Genomic DNA, 18,079 nt, shown 5'->3' with positions numbered 1-18,079 from the left:
ATAGGGCAGGAACAACGCAGCGCTTAATGGCACCCTCATGGATTTTCTGATCCAGCAGCCCCAGCTACATCCCAACGGCCTGAGCCAGATGGGGCAGAGGAGACGGCAGCCTTCTGGGGGCCCCTGCCCTGCTCCCGGGGGTGAGCAAGGAATCTGAGGCCGGAGGGACTGCATCCCTCGGCTTTCCCTCCCTGTGGCCCTGAGCGCAGCAGATGCACGTTGAGGGGCCCGGGTTCTGCCTGCCTGATAATGGGGCCTTTGTGCTGCTGCTGACTCAGGGCTTTTTGCCGGCCGCTGGCCACGGCGGGAGCCCCGTGACATATCGGTGGGGGGACAGCGAACGGCTGGGGACAGGCTCTACAGGCAGCCAGCGCTGCAGGAGCCAGCATTGCCCCAACGCCTGCCAGGGGATGGAGGCGGCTGCCCCGCGCTGAGCAGGACCGGGTGAGTGCCTGGGCTTTCCCCATGGGGTGCTGGGCAAAATGCAGGCCTGGGGTGGGCAGCAGACCCAGCCCTTGCCCTGTGGGAATGCAGCGGAGAAAGGGGAGATGCTGAAGGGAGCAGGAGAGGCCATGGAGCTTCCCCGGGCAGAGCCCCCACTCCAGCAGGACCAGCCTGAGTCCTTGGTGGCTTCATTCATTGCCAGCCGGGGCTCCCACCTGTAAGCATGGCTCAGCGGTGAAACCTCTAGTGACAGCTCTGGCTTGGAAAGATGGGGACGAGAGCTGGAGAGCAAAACCAGCAGCCGCCCTGCCCAGGGGCAAGGGATCCCATCCCTCTGGTCCAAGGACGTGCATGGGGACATGCAGGGACAGCTCTGCCCCCTCTGATGCCCTGCCATGGCTCCCACCCTGGCCCTTGCCAGCCTCAGTTTACCGGGAGCCCCACTGCATGCGGTGTCCTGCCCATCACCTTTCCCCAAATCCCACTTGGGCAGGGGCAGCGCCGTGAGCCCCCTGCCCGCAGCCGGGCCGCGCCTCTCTCTGCCGCAGACACCATGGGCTCCCGGCACTTCCCCGCCCGCACCGTGCTCTTCGAGAAGGAGACCACCGGCGTCACGTACCGCGTGCCAGCCCTGCTCTACCTGCCCTGCGTGGCCAAGCTGCTGGCCTTCGCTGAGGAGCGGCTGAGCGCCGATGACGCCCACGCCAACCTGCTGGTGCTGCGCCGCGGCACCGTCTACGGCAGCTACGTGGAGGTGGGAGCGGGGCCGACACCGTGGTGGGGGCTGGATCGGGCCCGGGGTGGTCTGGGGAGGGCTCTGACTGCTCTGCCCCGTCCCCGTGCAGTGGGAAGACATGCGGGTGCTTGAGACGGCGGCGCTGCAGCACCACCGGTCGATGAACCCCTGCCCACTCTACGATGAGTTCACAGGCACCCTCTTCCTCTTCTTCATCACGGTGCTGGGCAGGACACCCGAAGCCTTCCAGATTGTCACGGGCCAGAACGTCACCCGCCTGTGCTGTGTCACCAGTGCCGACCAGGGGCTGAGCTGGAGCAAGGCCACAGACCTGACGCAGCAGGTCATCGGCAGGGCCATCAAAGGTAGTGACACCAGCAGGCAGGGGCAAAAAAGCCGGTGAGCGTGGCACGGCCAGCAGCGGCCTCGGGCTGTGACCGGGCAAGGGTCCAAGGGCAGAGCTGGGGTGAGGGAGAAGAGGAGCCTGAGAGGAGTGGGGAGGAGATGGAGAGAGCAGCCTGGTGGTGGGGAGCCGGGGCTGCTCATCATGCTCGTCCCCCTGTCCCCAGACTGGGCCACCTTTGCACTGGGCCCCGGGCATGGGATCCAGCTGCGCTCCGGCCGACTGCTGGTGCCTGCCTACAGCTACCACATTGACTGCAAGGAGTGCTTCGGGCAGCTCTGCAAGACCACCCCTCACTCCTTCGCCTTCTACAGCGACGACCACGGCCGGGGCTGGCGTTTTGGGGAGTTCATCCCCAACCTGCAGACAGGCGAGTGCCAGCTGGTCTCGGTGGACGAGGAGGACGGCTCCAATGTCCTCTACTGCAATGCCCGCAGCCCCCTGGGCTTCCGCGTCCAGGCACTGAGCACCGATGACGGGGCTGTCTTCCACGGGGGGCAGCTGGTCCAGCGGCTGGTCGAGCCCCCCCACGGGTGCCACGGCAGTGTCATCGGCTTCCCTGCGCCTTTCGTGTACGGCCCCCAGCCCCCTGACATCCCTGGACAAGACTCGGCTCCACGGCCACTCTCCCGTTTTTGGGACCTGCTTGCTTTGAGGGCAGCAGGGGATAAGCTCCAAGTGGACCCCAAAGCCACCTCCAGCCCCAGCACCTTCTTCCAAGCACCAACGTGGGTGCTCTACTCCCACCCCACCAGCCCCATGTCGCGGGTCAACATGGGGGTTCACCTCAGCACCTTCCCCAGGGACGCAGACAGCTGGACCGAACCCTGGGTCATCTACGAGGGCCCAAGCGCGTATTCGGACCTGGCTTACATGGAGCTGCCCCACAGCCAGGCCCCCATCTCTGGTGGCCCAGCCATTGCTTTTGCCTGCCTCTACGAGAACGGGAAGCGGTCCCCCTACGAGCAGATATCCTTCAGCATGTTCACACTGCATGATGTGCTCCAGAACATCCCCCTGACGGCTGCAGTGCCCTGCAGGAAGCGGAGGCGAAGGAGCTGCTGTGTCTCCTAGAGCCACCTGCAGCACCCCCTGGTGTGGGCCGGCCGTGGGCACGTGGGGGCCGGCCACCTTCCGTGGCCGGGCTGGGTCTGGTGGCACGCAGGGAGAACCCGGCACGACCCTGTGGCAGGGCAAGCTCTGCTGATGTACACCAGGGTGGGATCTGGGGGCTCCTCCAGTCCCCTGGGCTGGACCATGCTGAGGGCTGATGCTCCTGTCCCAACACAGGGTTTTATCTCATTTGTATTGCTCTTTTATAATTATAGAGGTGGTTGGGCTCAGAGGCTCATGCCTTTATTACCGTTATCCCTGTTCTCAGCCTTTCTCTCTCTGTCTCACTGCCCTTGCACCTCTCTTCCTCCACCCAGAATCCTCCCAAATAAAGGACGGGTCCCTAATGATGCTCTCCCTCCTGCTTCCAGCTTCACATCGGCAGAGTGGTGGAGGTGGCATTTCAGCAGCCCCTCCGTGCACCCTGCCAGAGAGCAAGCTTCACAGCCAGGTCCTTGGCACTGGAAAAAACCCTTCGATTCACGTGAGGAATGCACTTTATTGCTTTCCCAAGCCCACTCAATCAACCATCAGTCTGTGAAACACAAATTGAGTGGCACTGTCAGCAGTGCCGCAGATCGGGGCTGCCATGGGGGAGGCTGCTGGGGCACAATGCCATGGCCTCTCCTCTCACAGGCACACCTGCTTATGCCCCTTCTCTTGCTCCTTTTTAATACTTACTTTCAACCCAATTTCTCTCATCAAAATCTTCATCTCCTTGTTATTGTGCAATCTGGCTGACTTCTTTTTCAAGTTACCATGGCCACTGCCACTTTCCTCTCAACGTGACCAGTTCATGTACAAATATGCTCCAAGCAGAGGCACTTGCTGTTCCCGCAGCCCCTGGGCTCTGCCCCTGCACCAGGCAGGGATGAGGACGTGCCGAAGGCGGTGACGCTGTGAGCGCAGCCAAGCCCCAGGGGCAATGGGGATGGGGCTCTGCACCACTGGGCTGGTCAGGATGAGCAGCTGCTCTGTCGTCCCATTTCCAGCGAGGTTCCCAACGAGGTCCCTCCAGGAGCCCCCCATCCCTCCAGGGCCTGCTCCCATACCTCGACGTTTGGGATCCGCTTCTCCTCTGTCCCTAGGCCAGTCTCCAGCTGCCCGCACCTGCAGTGACCCCCATGAGCACAGCTCCAGCGCTCAGTCCAGGCGTGTGGGGCGGCCCTTCTTCCCCTCGCAGAAGCCGCAGAGGCAGCCAGCATAGCCGTTGAGGATCTGGATGGAGGCCAGCACCATCTCGGCAGTGCTGACGAGCAGCAGGAGGGAGAAGAGGGTGACATTCCAGGCCACAATGCCCGCCGGCTCCAGGCAGGTGCCCCAGGTGTCCGGCTTGTACAGGAAATAATCCGCCAGCACCAGTACCCTGTGCCGTGGGGGGGAAGAGGATGAGCCACGAGCAGCCGCTGAAACGCCGCCTTCATTTCACTGCCTGCGTTATGAGGGCCCTGTACCTGGTGTCAGACACCTGGCTGCTGGTGTCCAAGAAAGGGTATCCCCAGGTGGGGACGTGGCTGTGCTCGGAGGCGTTGTAGAGGCAGAGAGGGCCGTTGGTCAGGCCCACCCCAGACAGGATGAAGCAGGCGGCGGAGCCCAGGAGTGCCAGCTTGGAGAGGATGGCAGAGAGAAAGGCCTGCGGGGAGCACAGGGCTTGGGGCTGGGCAGAATTTGGGAGCCCACACAAAGCCCTGTCCTCCAGGGAGGGGACACTGTGCAGTATCCCACCATGGGGTCAGAGGAGAGATGGCACCATGCAATGTCCCAGCGTGGGTCCACAGGAGAGGGGACACCATGTGATGTCCCACCATGGGCCCTCAGGAGAGGTGGCACTGTGAACATCCCACCACGGGGTCACCGCGCAATGCCCCACCACATGCCCACGGGAGAGGGGACACCCCACCACATCCAACCCCACACTGCTTGGGGGCCTCAGCCCTGCCTTACGTTGTGACGGGTGCCGCAGTCGGAGCAGCCAGCACATCGCCACCCCATTGCTGTGATGTGGGTCGCCACCAGCAGCACCTGTGGGATGGAGAAGATGGCTTGGGGGGGGGGGGGGGGGACGAATCACGTATGAGGGATGGAGGATGCTGTGCAAAACACGATACTCACGGTGATGCCTCCTCCCCAGATGCCCGGCATGACCTTGGCCTGCTTGGTGATGTGCCCGTCCACCAGGTACTTCCACGCCCCACCAGGGAAGAGCAGGAGGATGTTGGCTATCACAGAGAGTGTGCCCAGTGCCAGCAGGCAGGGGCCCACGATGCGGCTGCACCTCCCCACGCACATGGCCTGCCTGCACGGGGATGGGGAGGAGGAGGAGAGGACAAGGCTGCCTTCAGCCCCACCATGACCCCCAGCAATGCCGCCCCCCACCTCACAGGGAGCTTCCAATGGAAATGCCATTTCCCTGCATTGCAGCCGTGGATGTTTAACATGGGGCACAACCGCACGTGCAAGATACAGAAAAGAGTGAAGACAGCAAAAAAGCCAACTATCCCCATGCTCATCAGCCAACAGGATACATCTATGCAAAAACTTTTAAAAGAACAAACAAATTGCAGTGACAAGACCATGTGATTAATTACTTATTCAAATTAAATTCAAATTCAATATTAATACCAATCTACTACAGTCAAAAACTTTTCTTAGGGCTGAGCTATTTTATTGTAGAAGGAGATGCCCAATTTCAGACCTGCTAGTATTTTTTGCTAGGCAGAACTTCAGACTATGGCAGGTCCTGCATCAAGCTGTCCTCAAAACCCATGCAGCCCTCAGCCCTTCAAAGCAGTCCTTGGGCAAGATGCTCAGCTTTACTTTCCATTTTATCAAGCTATCAGTGTACCTAGGAAGCACCTGGCCAGCTCCAGGTGACACCCAGTCAAAACCTTGCTCTCGCTCTTCCACACCTCCAGCACAGGTGCTGTTCCCCGACTGCTTCGGGAGCACTGTGACAGCCCGCCCTGCAGCTGTCTCGGCTTTGGATCCCTGCACTGAGATCATCTTGGAGTTCATCTCAACAGCAGGTTTGCCAGAATGTGACATTTCAGGCACAGAGGCAGGGGGAAGATCTCCAGGTTTCTTCTACCATGCACTCTTGCATTCATTTTTGTTTCAGATCTCACTGCTTTTTATGCATTCCCCCCTTTTGTGGTGGCTTACAACCTATTCTGCATGAATTCCATCAGTCCGAACACTTCTCATGCTGGTTAATTTATTTCAGGCTCGCTCTGGCTTTGCAGAAGCAGAACCACCGAGGTGCCACACGGCTGTTTCCATGGGAAGAGCTACCCCAGCCTCCCTGTGAGCAGCTCAGGCTGTGCACCCAGCGCATGGCGGCCCCACGGGACCTGCACTTTCTGTCCCCCCAGCACTCCCCTTGAGCCAGAAGCAGGTTGGCATTAGCTATTTCCTTCTTTCTCTTGTGCTAAAGAGGAACACACACAAACACACATACCCCAAGGTGGAAAGAAGGTAAAAGCAAAACTGCAGCAGATCCAGGCTCTGTTAGGGTGTTTGCAAGAAAGACGCCCTCCCTGCCATAGACAAAAGGTAAAGGATTCAAGGAAAGCACAGGGAACCTGTCCTCCTTTCCTCCTGGCTTACCTGGGAGCAACGCTGGGAGAAGTCAGCAGTGCGGAGCCGGCAGCATCCCCCTGGGAGGAGCTCTGTCCTGGGAGAATATATGGAGGCAGCACCCATGGGTGCTATTTATGATGTCCCAGCACACTCTGCACATCCTCCTTCTCCACCCTGAGGTCCACCCACTGCATCATGCACCATCCCTCTCCCACACAACCAGTGGCTCAAAAGGAAGAATGACTCTTCCTTGCGAATGAGGCAGCACCTGCCAGCCTGCAGCTGATTTCCTTCCCTAAGAAAGCCAGGTCTCGGGGAGTGACGCCAGAAAGCAAATGAGCACAGAGAGCCAGGCAGAAGGAGCAGCACAACCCCCTTGGCACGGGGAGAACCACCAACCCAGCAACCTGCAAGAAAATACAAGCAATCTGTGCTCTCTAACACCCAGCTCTGGTGGCCATAGAGCTGATACAAGCCCAGCGGGGAGAGCAAATCCTGTACAAGCTCTTCAGCTGGTGAAGAAGCTTCACCAATGTTTCGCTCAGAGCAGGTGTGGTATGCTCTAAAGGCCATCTCAGACCATGTTGCAGGGTTACAGTGGATGCGCAATACAACGGTGCCTCACTGTTTGTTTTATGTAAGATGGTGGTGACTGATCCTTTGTCACACTGACGTGGTGTGTCAGAGACAGCAGCAGATGTGGCTTTAGCTGACAAAGGGTTTCAGAGCAGAAGAGAGCTCCCAAGGCACTGGCTGGCCAGTGAAGGTACTGAAAAATGCCTTCCCTTGCTGGACATGAAGGATGAAAAGACACCTCCACCAGGGCCACGTTCAACCTGTGGAAACCAAAGCTGCAGCAAGATCTCGACACCAAAAACCTTCACTAAAAGCTGTAACGCTGTCACAGACAGCTCTGGTGAGATCAGTTTTGCCAGGACGACACCAACATCCTGGATGCACAGCGCTTCCCATGTTCTTTCCAAAAACCTTGCTCTCCAGCCACGTCTCCAACTCAATGCCTCCCAAAGAGCAGGGGAAGGCTTTCAGTAATGGGGTGTCACAGCCTGGCCCACACCTTCCACTCCTCAGAAACGGCACTGGGCATCAGCCAAGGGGGTGCCCAGGCCCAGCTCACATGTTATAGAATCATAGAATGTCCCAAGTAGGAAGGGACCCACCAGGATCGTCGAGTCCATCTCCTGGTCCCCAAAGGACCACCCAAAAAATCTGCCCGATAGCATTGTCCAAACACTTCTAGAACTCCAGCAGGCTTGGTGCCATGACCACTTCCCTGGGGAGCCTGTTCTAACACCCAACCACCTCTGGGTGCAGAACCTTTCCCTAACCCCCAGCCTGACCCTCTCCTGTCCCAGCTCCATGCCATTCCCTCGGGTCCTGTCGCTGTCCCCAGAGAGCAGAGCTCAGCGGCTGCCCCTCCGCTCCCTGTGAGGGAGCTGCAGGCCGCCATGAGGCCTCCCCTCAGCCTGCTCTGCTCGGGGCTGAGCAAACCAAGGGACCTCAGCTGCTTCTCACATGTCTTGCCCTCCAGACCCTTCACCATCTGCGTGGCCCTCCTCTGGACACTCTCTAGTAGTTTTATATCTTATACTGTGGTGCCCAGAACTGCACGCAGTACTTGAGGTGAGGCTGCCCCGGCACAGAGCAGAGCAGGACGATCCCTTCCCTTGACCAGCTGGCAGGGCTGTGCCTGAGGCACTTCGGTGTGCTTGGCCCTCCTGGCTGCCAGGACACGCTGCTGGCTCCTGTTCAGTTTGCTATTGACCAAACCCCCTCGATTCCTTTCTGCAGGACTGATCTCCAGCATCTCGTCTCCCGGTCTATACGTATAGCCAGGATTGCCCTTTCCCAGGTGCAGAATCCAGCACTTGCTCTTGTTAAACTTCAAGTGGTTTGTGATTGCCCATCTCTCTGATTTGTTTAGATCTCTCTGCAAGGCCTCTCCGCCTTTGACAGAGTCAAAAGATCCACCCAATTTAGTATCATCTGTGAATTTGCTCAAAAAACCTTCAAGTCCTACATCCAAATTGCTTATGACAACACTGAAGAGGACTGGCCCTAAAATGGAGCCCTGGGGAACCCCACCAAGTGACAGGTCACCAGCCTAATGTAACCCCATTTACAAGAACCCTTTGGACCTGAACTTCTGTCCTTCCCCAGATGTCCTTCCCTCAATTTTCTTTCAATGCTAAATTACTGTTAGAAGTCCCCCACTGGTGGCAGCTCCCCCCAGACCCCCTGCCCCTGCGTGGGCTCCTCTCCACGGGCTGCAGCTCCGGCCCAGGGCCTGCTCCTGCGGGGGCTCTCCATGGGCCGCAGCCTCCTCCAGGCCACATCCACCTGCTCCACCGGGGGCTCCTCCATGGGCTGCAGCGTGGAGATCTGCTCCATGGGGGACCCATGGGCTGCAGGGGAACTGCTGCTCCAGTGCCTGGAGCACCTCTTCTTCCACCTTCTTCTCTGACCTTGGTGTTTGGAGGGTGGTTTCCTCTCTACACATTCTCATTCCTTTCTCCCAGCTGCAGTTGCTCAACATTTTTTTTCCCCTTTCTTAAATCTGTTTCCCTATAGGCACAATGAATTTCACTCACTGGCTTCGCTTTGGCAGGTGGCATGTCCGTTTAGGAGCTGGCTCTGATCTGACACATGGCAGCTGCTGGGCCGACGTGGCCCATTTTGGTGTCAGGCCCCTGGCTGCGGAGGACAGCAGCACCTGAACCAGGAGGGACTGGTGCCAGACCAGAAGATTCTCTAGAGTGGGACTCTGCAAAAACAAATCTCCCTCTCCTCTGCAGCCCACTCCAAATGCAACCCTTCTGCTACCACAGGTCCACAGCCTTCACCAAGGGCTTCTTCCATCACATTTCCCCTCGCTTCACCCGCTGAGCAAGAGCTTTGTATGTAGATGCTGGAAGGTTCAGGTTTGCCTCTTCTCATTTTTACACCCAGGATAGAAAACGCTGTTATTTTAATGAAAGCTTCTAAATGAATATACTCACTTCTCAGCTGCTCCCATCTCCTGCCTGTTGCTTTCTTGCAGTTTTCCTCCAGGTGTTGAGCATACCCCATTACATATATATCACATGTTTTGGTGACAGCATTTAGATAGGAAGCTTATTTCTGGATATTTTAATTATTGCAAGTGACCAACATTTAGAAGTGCTATCTGAGCTGCTCATGTTGGTAGTTAATGGGCAGTGGGGAAGATCACACTCATGGGCCCTCAGAGGAGGCCTGACCATGGCATCTCCAAGACATGAAAAGGGTCCGGGAGAACGCAACTTCTGTGTCCCAGAGCAGCAGGCAGGGAAGCCACAGTGCAAAAGCGGAGCAATTTTCTGGCAGAAGAGTTGCAGACAGAGAGCAAAGAGGAGAATTGCTTGTGGGTTATATAGGCAGAAGGAAGAACCTTCTCAAAGCAGCATTTGGAGAAAGCTCACACTTCTTGTGGGGTCATCAGGGGGACTTGAGGCACATCAGCTGCTTGGGATGTGAACTTCCCCATCTGCAACAGCCACAGGTCCTCATCTAACATAGTAGACAAAGTAGGAACTGGAGGGCAACCTGTAGTCACCTTACAGTCTATAACCCAACTTGCTCTGCTTAGGGTAACGTGTTGGACAACTCATTTCAAAATGGCTATTTCTGCTTTCAAATCAACTAGGACGTGAATGCTGAGAATATAAAACCTGTCCTAATAGGGCAGAAACGGATAATGGAGTTCAAGCCTTGAATTCCACATGGAAAAAGTGAACAGACAATGCTGGGTTACATCAGCCAATTCCTTTTTTTGTATGGAAAATTGTCTGGGAGGAGCAGATTATGTGAATAACCTGGTAGTTACTCTGAGAGGAAAATCACAGTTTGCACCAGCACGTAAATCCCCGTTTTATTCTTAAATAAGAGGAATCGGTCTCTAAAAGCAGTCAGCAGTAAAGAGTAGCCAGTCTCACGTAGGATAGCTGACAGCAGAGGATAATCCAGTTTCTCCTTTCTTTACTTTTTACATAGACTGAGAGGAAGCATTTTTCACTCCACTGGAATAAAATGTGTTGCAACCTCATCTCGTGCCCTTTTCTACGTCATGGCAATCTGAGCTTCCTACGTTGCCACACACATGATCGGGTCAATCACGTCCTACAGAAAGCCCCATGCCATTCAGCACGAAATGTCAGACTGAATCTTTGCTCCAGGAAGGCTGACCTTCCCCTTACACCCACTCCAGCTCAAGTCCATAACAATAATGAGAAAAAGCTAATTTTAGCCTTGCCTGGAACAGAATAGCCTCCTGAACACCATGAGAAGCTGCGTGGCTCCCTTCCTAGCATGAGAACATAATTATGAAAATCAGCACATCAGCACAGCAATTACAGCCAAATAACTGATTGCCAAGTCACCCAGCCACCGTGCTGACAAGCGTGGTCCCACGCAAAGTGATTCTGGCTTGGCGAGATCCTCACACCAACTCCTTCTCTGACAGCAGACGCAGCTAAATAGATGCTGACCAACTTTTAACTGAATTGTTTCGTGGCACTTCGGCCTGTCTCACTTAGGGCTGTCCCTCTCTAATCCATCATGTTTGGCAATGGGTCCTTCTGAACTTTGAGGTCTGTGAGCCTTTTGTAACAACAGCTTCCACTCTCTTAATCATGCTCTTCTGGTCTTTGCTTCCCTGAACTCCTCTGGGGCTGTGGAAGTCGCATGGCAGGTTAGGTTTCAACAGCAGTTTGGCTTCGAAAAGAATCAAAGAGGCCAAGATGAGTTTGAATTGACAAGATCACTGCTATGGAGACATTCTTTGCTGGAATCATGGCAGGCAAAGCCAAACTCCACCTCGGTCCTGCCCAGCGGATACTCAGCATGATTCAGTTGTCTCTCCCACTCCTTTTGGTAGCACACACAGATCTGTTTCCACCAGTAGATAAGACTTCTCTGAACCCAGGTGTGGGCACATTCACTGCCACAGTAAGCCCATCTGACACAACCTGCACTGTTTGTGGCAAGAACCCAACAGAAGAAATACCAACATGATGCTGCTGGGCAGTATGATGTTTGCTTACCTTCCTTAGGAATGCCACAAATTCACCACGTCAGGTAAATCAATGGAGTTGGAAGGCATCAGCTGAAAGGAAAAATACTTTTTTTTTTTTTTAAAAAAAAAAAAATTTTTTAATTAAAAAAATTTTTTTTTTTTTTTAAAAAAAAAAAAAAAAAAAAAAAAAAAGAGTATCATAAGGATACCTTTATGGTATCTTATGATCTTTAAGGTATCTTATGAGTCTGTCCTGCAGCTGAAAAGGTATTTCCGACTCAGTCAGAATGGAAAATATTTTCCTAAGCTGGATGAAGAGATCAGGTTGTTTTCCAGCTTTGGGACATGCACAAGCAAGTTGTCACAGAAAGCGGAGCTGTCTTTCTTTAACATAGTGAGGAGAGGTGCATGTGCTGAAAACAACAGACAAACAGACAGCCCTGGAGAGTTGGGTAGCACAACAGCTTTCTCCTTTGGAGGTCAGTGCCTCCCAGAAGGGCCCTGTGACAGATCTCAGAACCCCCAGGGAGAAAGGAGAAAGCCTTGGATTTGGATGCGCCAAACCAAGCACATTTACTCTTTTCTAGCACACACTGGAAAGATTGTCATGGTGAACACTAGTTTAAGGCTTTGGGATGACTTGACACAGTCACGCTATTCCGTAACTTTTTGGAGAGCTGTTTAAAGAGGTTGAAACTGGGGCAATGGCTGAAGGTATTGCTACCCTAACCTAGCTACAGTCAGCAACACGAGGATGATCCAAGATGAGTTTCTTTGGCCTTTTTTGCCCCACTGTGGCTGCTGAGTATTCATCCAGAAGAGACTCTGCTCATTGGCATTTTGTGTGAGGCTGCTACAAAACGTCTCAAGGAGCCCACAAGACAACTGGAGAAGCTAGGGGCTCCATCTTCACAGCACCCACACCACAAGGACATCGAAGGTTCAGAAGAGGAAGACATCTCTGCGCTTCCCTTGGGAAGGACAGAAAATAGGAACAGCCCTGCCTCTATTCGTTTTTACAAGGGTATTTTCCTGTCAAGATATAAAAAAGTATCTCTCACTTGAAATTTTTATTAGTTTTAGAACAGGCCGAAACTTTGTTGGTCTAGGCAAGCAGCTTGTGGTAATCAACAGCTCCTCAGCAGCAGCAACTGGACGCGTTCCACTGCAGTCACTTTGTTGTGTTTATTCTCAAACTCACTTGGCCAATGGGCTGCAAATTCAGGCAAGTCCCTTCCCTGCTGGTCAGGCAGAACTGGAGCTAGTACGGAAATAGTAAATACTTGGACTTACTGTTTTTAGCCACACTGCAGTCTCTGTGACTTAATTTCTAAAACACTTAAGGTCAGCAGAAGCAGCTACAGGCAAGATAGGGAAACTGTAAACTTTCCAGAGGTTCAAGAGAAGCTACAGCACCCTGACCTATTCTGCCAGGTCACGGACCAGTAAGCAAAACAAAAGTACCCAGGCTGACAGTTTTACTGAGAAGTCAGATACACACGAACAACGAGCTCAGCTTCATTTTTTTCCCCTTCTACTCCATAAACTTAAGGCAAAAACCCCAAACTCTCCATATAATGCAGGGACAGACCATCATTAGAAATCAAACAAACCAAAAAACTCAAGAGGTGACAAAAGCTACTGAAAACAGTTTGTTTTATTTCCAGGATCAAATATTACAATAGGACATTTACATATATTTATAAAAAAATGCAGCAGTTGTGTATATAGATCAGAGGTTTCCTTGAGTTTGGTCCCTCCCAGCACAGTGAGCTGAAAACTTCCAAATTAATTCTCTCCCTCCTCCAGCGTGAAGTTGCATCATTGAAGGAAAAAATGACTACTGTAAAAACCGACAGGCAAAGCCCTGATTTTGAAACTGTAAGTTCACCCACTAGAGGAAAGAGCCTTGCTTAGAAAATCATCTGTCCTATAGTCCAGTGTCTCTGATTAGACACCACGCCTCTGAGGCGAGTTTTACCCAGATTTGTTTCATATAAAGCTGTTCTATAAAATAGCACCTCGTCCCCCTGCTCCGTGTACTTTTACTATCTATCCTTCTAAACCGTAAATCCTCAGCACCATTTAACAGGCAGTTACAAAACGACTCTTCTCTGTACTGCAGACACTCACAGTAATTAAAGACAGTGACCAAATCCCAAACTTCTGCAACCACTTGTAGCATCCCGGTGTCAAACAGAAGATAAAACATCAGTGCCTCAGCTTGCCTCAGTTAAGTGCTGCATTCTCTGGTTAAAAACGTGTGTCCATATTGTGTACATATATACATATGGCTATAGTTATGGGGAGCAGACAGACACTAAGCACCTCACAGAATAAAAGTCATCTCGCGGCACATCACAGAAGGGTGTCCATTAACCTCGCAGGCTGGGAGCGGGCAGCAGGATGTCTGCAGCCACAGGCAACCTTTGCGGAGCGGCAAGCAACAGCTTGTGCAGACCTCAACAGCTGCCTTCAAAATGCTTTTACATCAACTCCAAACATGGCCGAGGGAATTTCCAACTACATAGATGGCCGATACAGGGCTCGGAATGTGAGTTCAGCCTTGCCTTTAAAATAATAGCTACTCCATGTACAGGAAATAGTTTATGTTAATAATAAAAAGGATGAGGGAGAAGCGGGGCTGCGCTCAAATCTGTTGAAATAGCTGGACAAAGCATACCCAATCTCCCCGAGAGGCTTTGCACTTCACCTAAATTTCAGCTACCCCCCTGCTCATTAGTGTACAGGGCTGTTATTTATTATTAACTTGATTTAAAAGGGATTAAGAATAAAGCTGTGGAATTTACTGAAAACTTATGAGAAAGAAAAACACAGTAACAACCTGCCTCTTCAAGTCCCTGACGTGACATATATTTGCCTGGATGTTCCCCTGTAGGTCTCTGTTGTCCGCTTTTATGTGGTTTAGAAAAAGACACATTTTATGTGTTCTCTGTGGTGTTTGGTACCTGTCAAAACACAGCCGAAGTGATGCCTTTCTGTCCCAAAAGACGGCTTTGAGCTCAGCCCGTGTTGCTCTCTAGTTCCTGCAACCCAACCCAATGCTCGAGCACTGAACAAGAACGAACTCAAGAAGCCAAGGTTCTGCCTCCCAGCTCCCAGAGGAGCCTGTTCTCAAACCAGCCACGAGGAGCTGCCCACACCTGCTGGGAACGGTGCCTCACGTCCTCTGCAACAGGGCAGCTGTGTTCAAACAGCTCCTGCACAGAGACAGGGCTTTTTCTCCAAAGAACTGGAGAGGAAGGCCATCACTCTCAACATTAACTTTACCGCTCAGTTAGCAAGAACTCAGTTATCCTGAATGCCAGAAGTTTTCAATAGCCACAAGGCGTGCCAAGCAGCAGAGCACACGTGGAAGTTTTCTAAAAGGTCTGTGGGAGACATCAGGCCCTTCAGCAGCGAGCTTTGTTCATTAAAACACCAAAACCAGCTGCCAGTTTGTGATGGTAGCACATACACAAGCCACAGCACCAGTGGAAGTGGAAGCTGGTGTGACCTGGTGCAGAGCAGCGTACAGTGGCAGACAGTTCATTCGGCAGTCTTCGAGAAAACGCCTGTGAAAGCGGTGGGACACACGAACGCGAGCCGCTTGCAGCAGCGCACAGGGGACGTGCGATACGGCCGAGGCATTATTCTCCTGTAACAGCAACGTAGCAGATCTGGTGAGCTCTGGAAAGTATGCTGATGCATCATCAACATGGCCATTTAAGTCTGTGCATGGAAATTGGTACCTTTTGATACCTTTCTGTAGACAACCGTGCTTTATGACGCTACGACACACGCACGCACATTCTTTTAATATCGAGGCTGTCGACTTCTCTGATTTTATCAGAAAGGATGACGTTATTCAGACCATAAATGTCAGAAATGTAAAATTGCAGACTCCAAAGCCTAATGAAAACAACGCCAGTACACCCAGCAGCTTTTGACACAGCTTTTGGCTGCCCTTTTTGCATCAGGAGGGAACACAGAGAGGTGGAAGCTGCTTGGGCAGCCTGACTGAGAGCAGGTATGGTCAGGTCAGGAAGAGCCCAAATCTCCCCGGGCCTCTGAAGGAGCCAGCAGTAAATGTGCCAGCAGCTCCTGGCAGAGAAAGCCAGTGCTCATTTTCCCTTCTGAATACCAGCTGACTGTGACTATGAACGAGTAGCTGTTGTTAGAAATTAAATATCAAACAAGTCGGGTGAAGAGCACGTGCAAAGATTTGTCTGCAAGCAGTGAGAAGCTGCAGCCTGAAGGACACTAGTTCTGTTTAGCTCTCTAACCACACAGCCTTCCACCGTTCAAACACAACTCTGCTCCTCTGAAGTCACAGCAGCGCTTTCAACATCTGCAAATTGTGGCCAGGCAACACCCAGAGGAAGCCACAAACCACAGCCTTTGAAGGATGCTCTGCTTTGTCCTTCAAACTTCAACTTTTGCCATCGGAGATTTAAGGTGTTTCTTCCAACCTTGTCGAGAGCAATTTGAACTTCAGATTTAACATTTAGAAGCAACTGTGACCAAGGCTTTTTTTAAATCGAGCTCAGCTGGCTTACACTCTCAGTTACAAGTGGCTGTATGCCTAACTTGGTTAATGTGTTCAGCCACATTCCTCGGGGCAGCAAACCACGGTCCTCCCAGCTCCAAAGGGCTTTGAATGAAAATCTGAAGAGGCTGTATCCTGGCCTCCAGCCAGGCTTCCAGGCACCGGAGCACAGCCGGCTGATGTGTGCACTTTCACTGGAGGGCAGGAAGAAGGGGAAAAGAGAAGAGGAAAGAAGGGAGAGAGGAGCCACATGCAGGGACACTTCTCCCTTCAAATTTTTTTTCTCTGCCTCCTGCTCACAGCTCAAAGCAAAAGAAAACTGAAAGAAAATGCATCATGGCAGCGAAACAAGAACAACACACTACCTTGCCTTTTCCTGGAACAGAACAAAGTATCAGGAACTGCCAAAAATGAATTCTGACCCCATCTCCGAAATATTAGAAAAATCCCATTTTCAGTGTAGATTTGCTTCCCCCCTCCCCCCCCCCTTCTTCTTTCCCTGTTTGGCTGTAAAAGGATTGCTGTTTGCTAAATAAAAGTGCAAGAAATAGAAATAAAGTCAAGAAATAGGAAGCTCAAGAAGCACATGTAGAAAAGAAACAAAAGACTCCGAGCCCCACTCCACCAGCAGGCAAAGCCATTTACCATGCTGGAGAGGCACGTTGCTTGATGGCTTAAAAACGAGCTTGTCACAGCCAAGTGCAACTTTTGCTTCCTTGCGTGAGAGGTGCCTGAGCTGCTCTCAACTGCAACAGAAAACTAACGCAGGACTCCCCCTGTTGTGGTTTTGATAGCGAGACGTTACAGCTAAGCAGTACAGCTAGTTACAGCCACGCAGAGAAGAAAGGAAGGAGCTGTCAGCTCCACAGGGGCAGGAGAACAGGGAAAGTCAGCTCGCTCCCATCCCCGCCTGCCTGAGCAGGAAAAGGACTGCGCTCGTGCCGGGTACTGCGTCCTGTTGGCAGCCCACCTTCATTTTTTTGCAGCTAACCACTGAAGAAGAGGTAACGAGCTTCAAGGCAACAAAAATCAGAGCAAGTTATTTCAACTAGAGAGCTGAAGCTACCTAGGGAAGCATCAGACCTATGCAGATAGGGTTTCCTTCTGTCCTGCTCTCTCGTATGTCCAAGTGCGAGCCACGAATTTGGGAATCGCAGAAGCACAGAGGATCCTTCAGTCTAGAGGCGCTGCTGCTTCAAAGGCCAAACACCAACATCCCTGCTCTTCTGCTGGCCGTGCAATTCACTTAATGCTGGGAAGTAGCCTCTGTGAAATGATCTCTTTATAAACCAACGATGACATCTGATGTCGCATCACTCACTGATCAGGAAACTGCTATCAGATTTTGCTCTCGTGGTACCGTATCTTGCAGTAGAATGCCAGTCTTCATGCAGAAGGGAAACCAATTTATACAGTTGTATGATTTCGTATAAAGCCTCAATATGGGACATTTGTGAGTTAATATCACGGGGAATGCAAGATGCATATGACTTCTTACACTTAAAAACTCCAAAGTATGCAGGCTAGCATGAAGTTAAAGGCAAAAATATCTTGAAAAGTTTCAGGCTCTAAGAAATTTCTGACACTGACGTCTTTCTTTGAACGCATCCAGTCATCTGACAGTTACAGAAACAGTTACGGCAGGTGCCTTGCCTTTCTCCTCACCGATGAAGAGGATGCTGAACTGGATTCTTAATTGTAAACTAACATGTTCACCATCCAACTTGGCAGTGTTAATTGACTTTTGTCTCATTGTAATATATACTCTAACAGCAACTGACCAACAGCTCAGTGCCTGGGGGAGATGTTGGGAAAACAGGGCACTGGGTGTACACACAGGTACAATACGCCTGCGGGGCTTCTGAAGCCAGCTGCCCTAACTGAAATTAAAACCTAAATAAAGGAGTAGCTTTCAATACTGTCTTCTGGATTTAGAGGTAAATGATGGCAGATTACCACAGAAGATTAAAAAGATGAATAAATAGCATAAATGCTCAAGCCACCAGACTACGAAGTCTTTTATAAAACATTAATTCCTTGCACAGTTTTGAAAGGCTGGGTATGTTTTGAATTACTCACAGGAACCCTACCTATGACTTGCTGAGCCCAATCGCAGCCTGAGCTATGAAACTGCTGCAAAAAAACACTCCTGGTGGGGGCTGGGGGAGCATACACAATGGAAAAAGAAAAAGCCAACTACTAGCT

At 52.1% G+C, this 18,079-nt stretch overlaps 2 protein-coding genes across 6 annotated transcripts; one reads left to right on the top strand and one right to left on the bottom strand.

Annotated features, from left to right (window-relative positions):
* The first annotated feature begins 166 nt into the window (after positions 1 to 166).
* On the top strand, positions 167 to 3,043 carry NEU4 (neuraminidase 4). Of its 5 annotated transcripts, none has more exons than XR_004753161.1 (4): positions 170 to 1,198; positions 1,290 to 1,545; positions 1,750 to 2,719; positions 2,753 to 2,928. XR_004753161.1 is itself a non-coding variant. In XM_035334348.1 (4 exons), exons 2-4 carry the CDS (start codon positions 998 to 1,000, stop codon positions 2,655 to 2,657), a joined length of 1,365 nt encoding a protein of 454 aa, XP_035190239.1. In that variant the 5' UTR covers positions 170 to 444; positions 971 to 997; the 3' UTR covers positions 2,658 to 2,928. The 5 variants fall into 5 exon arrangements, 4 of the variants coding, with proteins under 4 accessions (XP_035190240.1, XP_035190239.1, XP_035190237.1 ...); XM_035334348.1 differs by having other exon boundaries at positions 170 to 444; positions 971 to 1,198; positions 1,750 to 2,928; XM_035334347.1 differs by having other exon boundaries at positions 172 to 444; positions 993 to 1,198; positions 1,750 to 2,928.
* On the bottom strand, positions 2,918 to 6,433 carry TM4SF19 (transmembrane 4 L six family member 19). Its single transcript, XM_035334359.1, has 5 exons — positions 6,303 to 6,433; positions 4,809 to 4,992; positions 4,641 to 4,718; positions 4,151 to 4,329; positions 2,918 to 4,062 (listed from the first exon to the last, which is right to left on the bottom strand). Exons 2-5 carry the CDS (start codon positions 4,983 to 4,985, stop codon positions 3,840 to 3,842), a joined length of 657 nt encoding a protein of 218 aa, XP_035190250.1. The 5' UTR covers positions 4,986 to 4,992; positions 6,303 to 6,433; the 3' UTR covers positions 2,918 to 3,839.
* Between the last annotated feature and the right edge of the window lie 11,646 nt (positions 6,434 to 18,079).

The sequence above is a fragment of the Oxyura jamaicensis genome, chromosome 9 (genome assembly GCF_011077185.1).
Source record: "Oxyura jamaicensis isolate SHBP4307 breed ruddy duck chromosome 9, BPBGC_Ojam_1.0, whole genome shotgun sequence".
Taxonomy (NCBI): Eukaryota; Metazoa; Chordata; class Aves; order Anseriformes; family Anatidae; genus Oxyura; species Oxyura jamaicensis.
The sequence above is the reverse complement of the archived record's forward strand: the minus strand, read 5'-3'. Positions and strand labels throughout refer to the sequence as shown.

Excerpts from the sequence above, each read along its gene's own strand:
- NEU4 (XM_035334346.1), top strand. The coding sequence starts at position 713 with ATGGGGACGAGAGCTGGAGAGCAAAACCAGCAGCCGCCCTGCCCAGGG. Across the intron at positions 1,199-1,289 it reads TCTACGGCAGCTACGTGGAG|TGGGAAGACATGCGGGTGCT; the intron begins GTGGGAGCGGGG and ends GTCCCCGTGCAG. Across the intron at positions 1,546-1,749 it reads CATCGGCAGGGCCATCAAAG|ACTGGGCCACCTTTGCACTG; the intron begins GTAGTGACACCA and ends CCCTGTCCCCAG.
- TM4SF19 (XM_035334359.1), bottom strand. The coding sequence starts at position 4,985 with ATGTGCGTGGGGAGGTGCAGCCGCATCGTGGGCCCCTGCCTGCTGGCA. Across the intron at positions 4,719-4,808 it reads TCTGGGGAGGAGGCATCACC|GTGCTGCTGGTGGCGACCCA; the intron begins GTGAGTATCGTG and ends TCCATCCCACAG. Across the intron at positions 4,063-4,150 it reads AGCCAGGTGTCTGACACCAG|GGTACTGGTGCTGGCGGATT; the intron begins GTACAGGGCCCT and ends CCCACGGCACAG.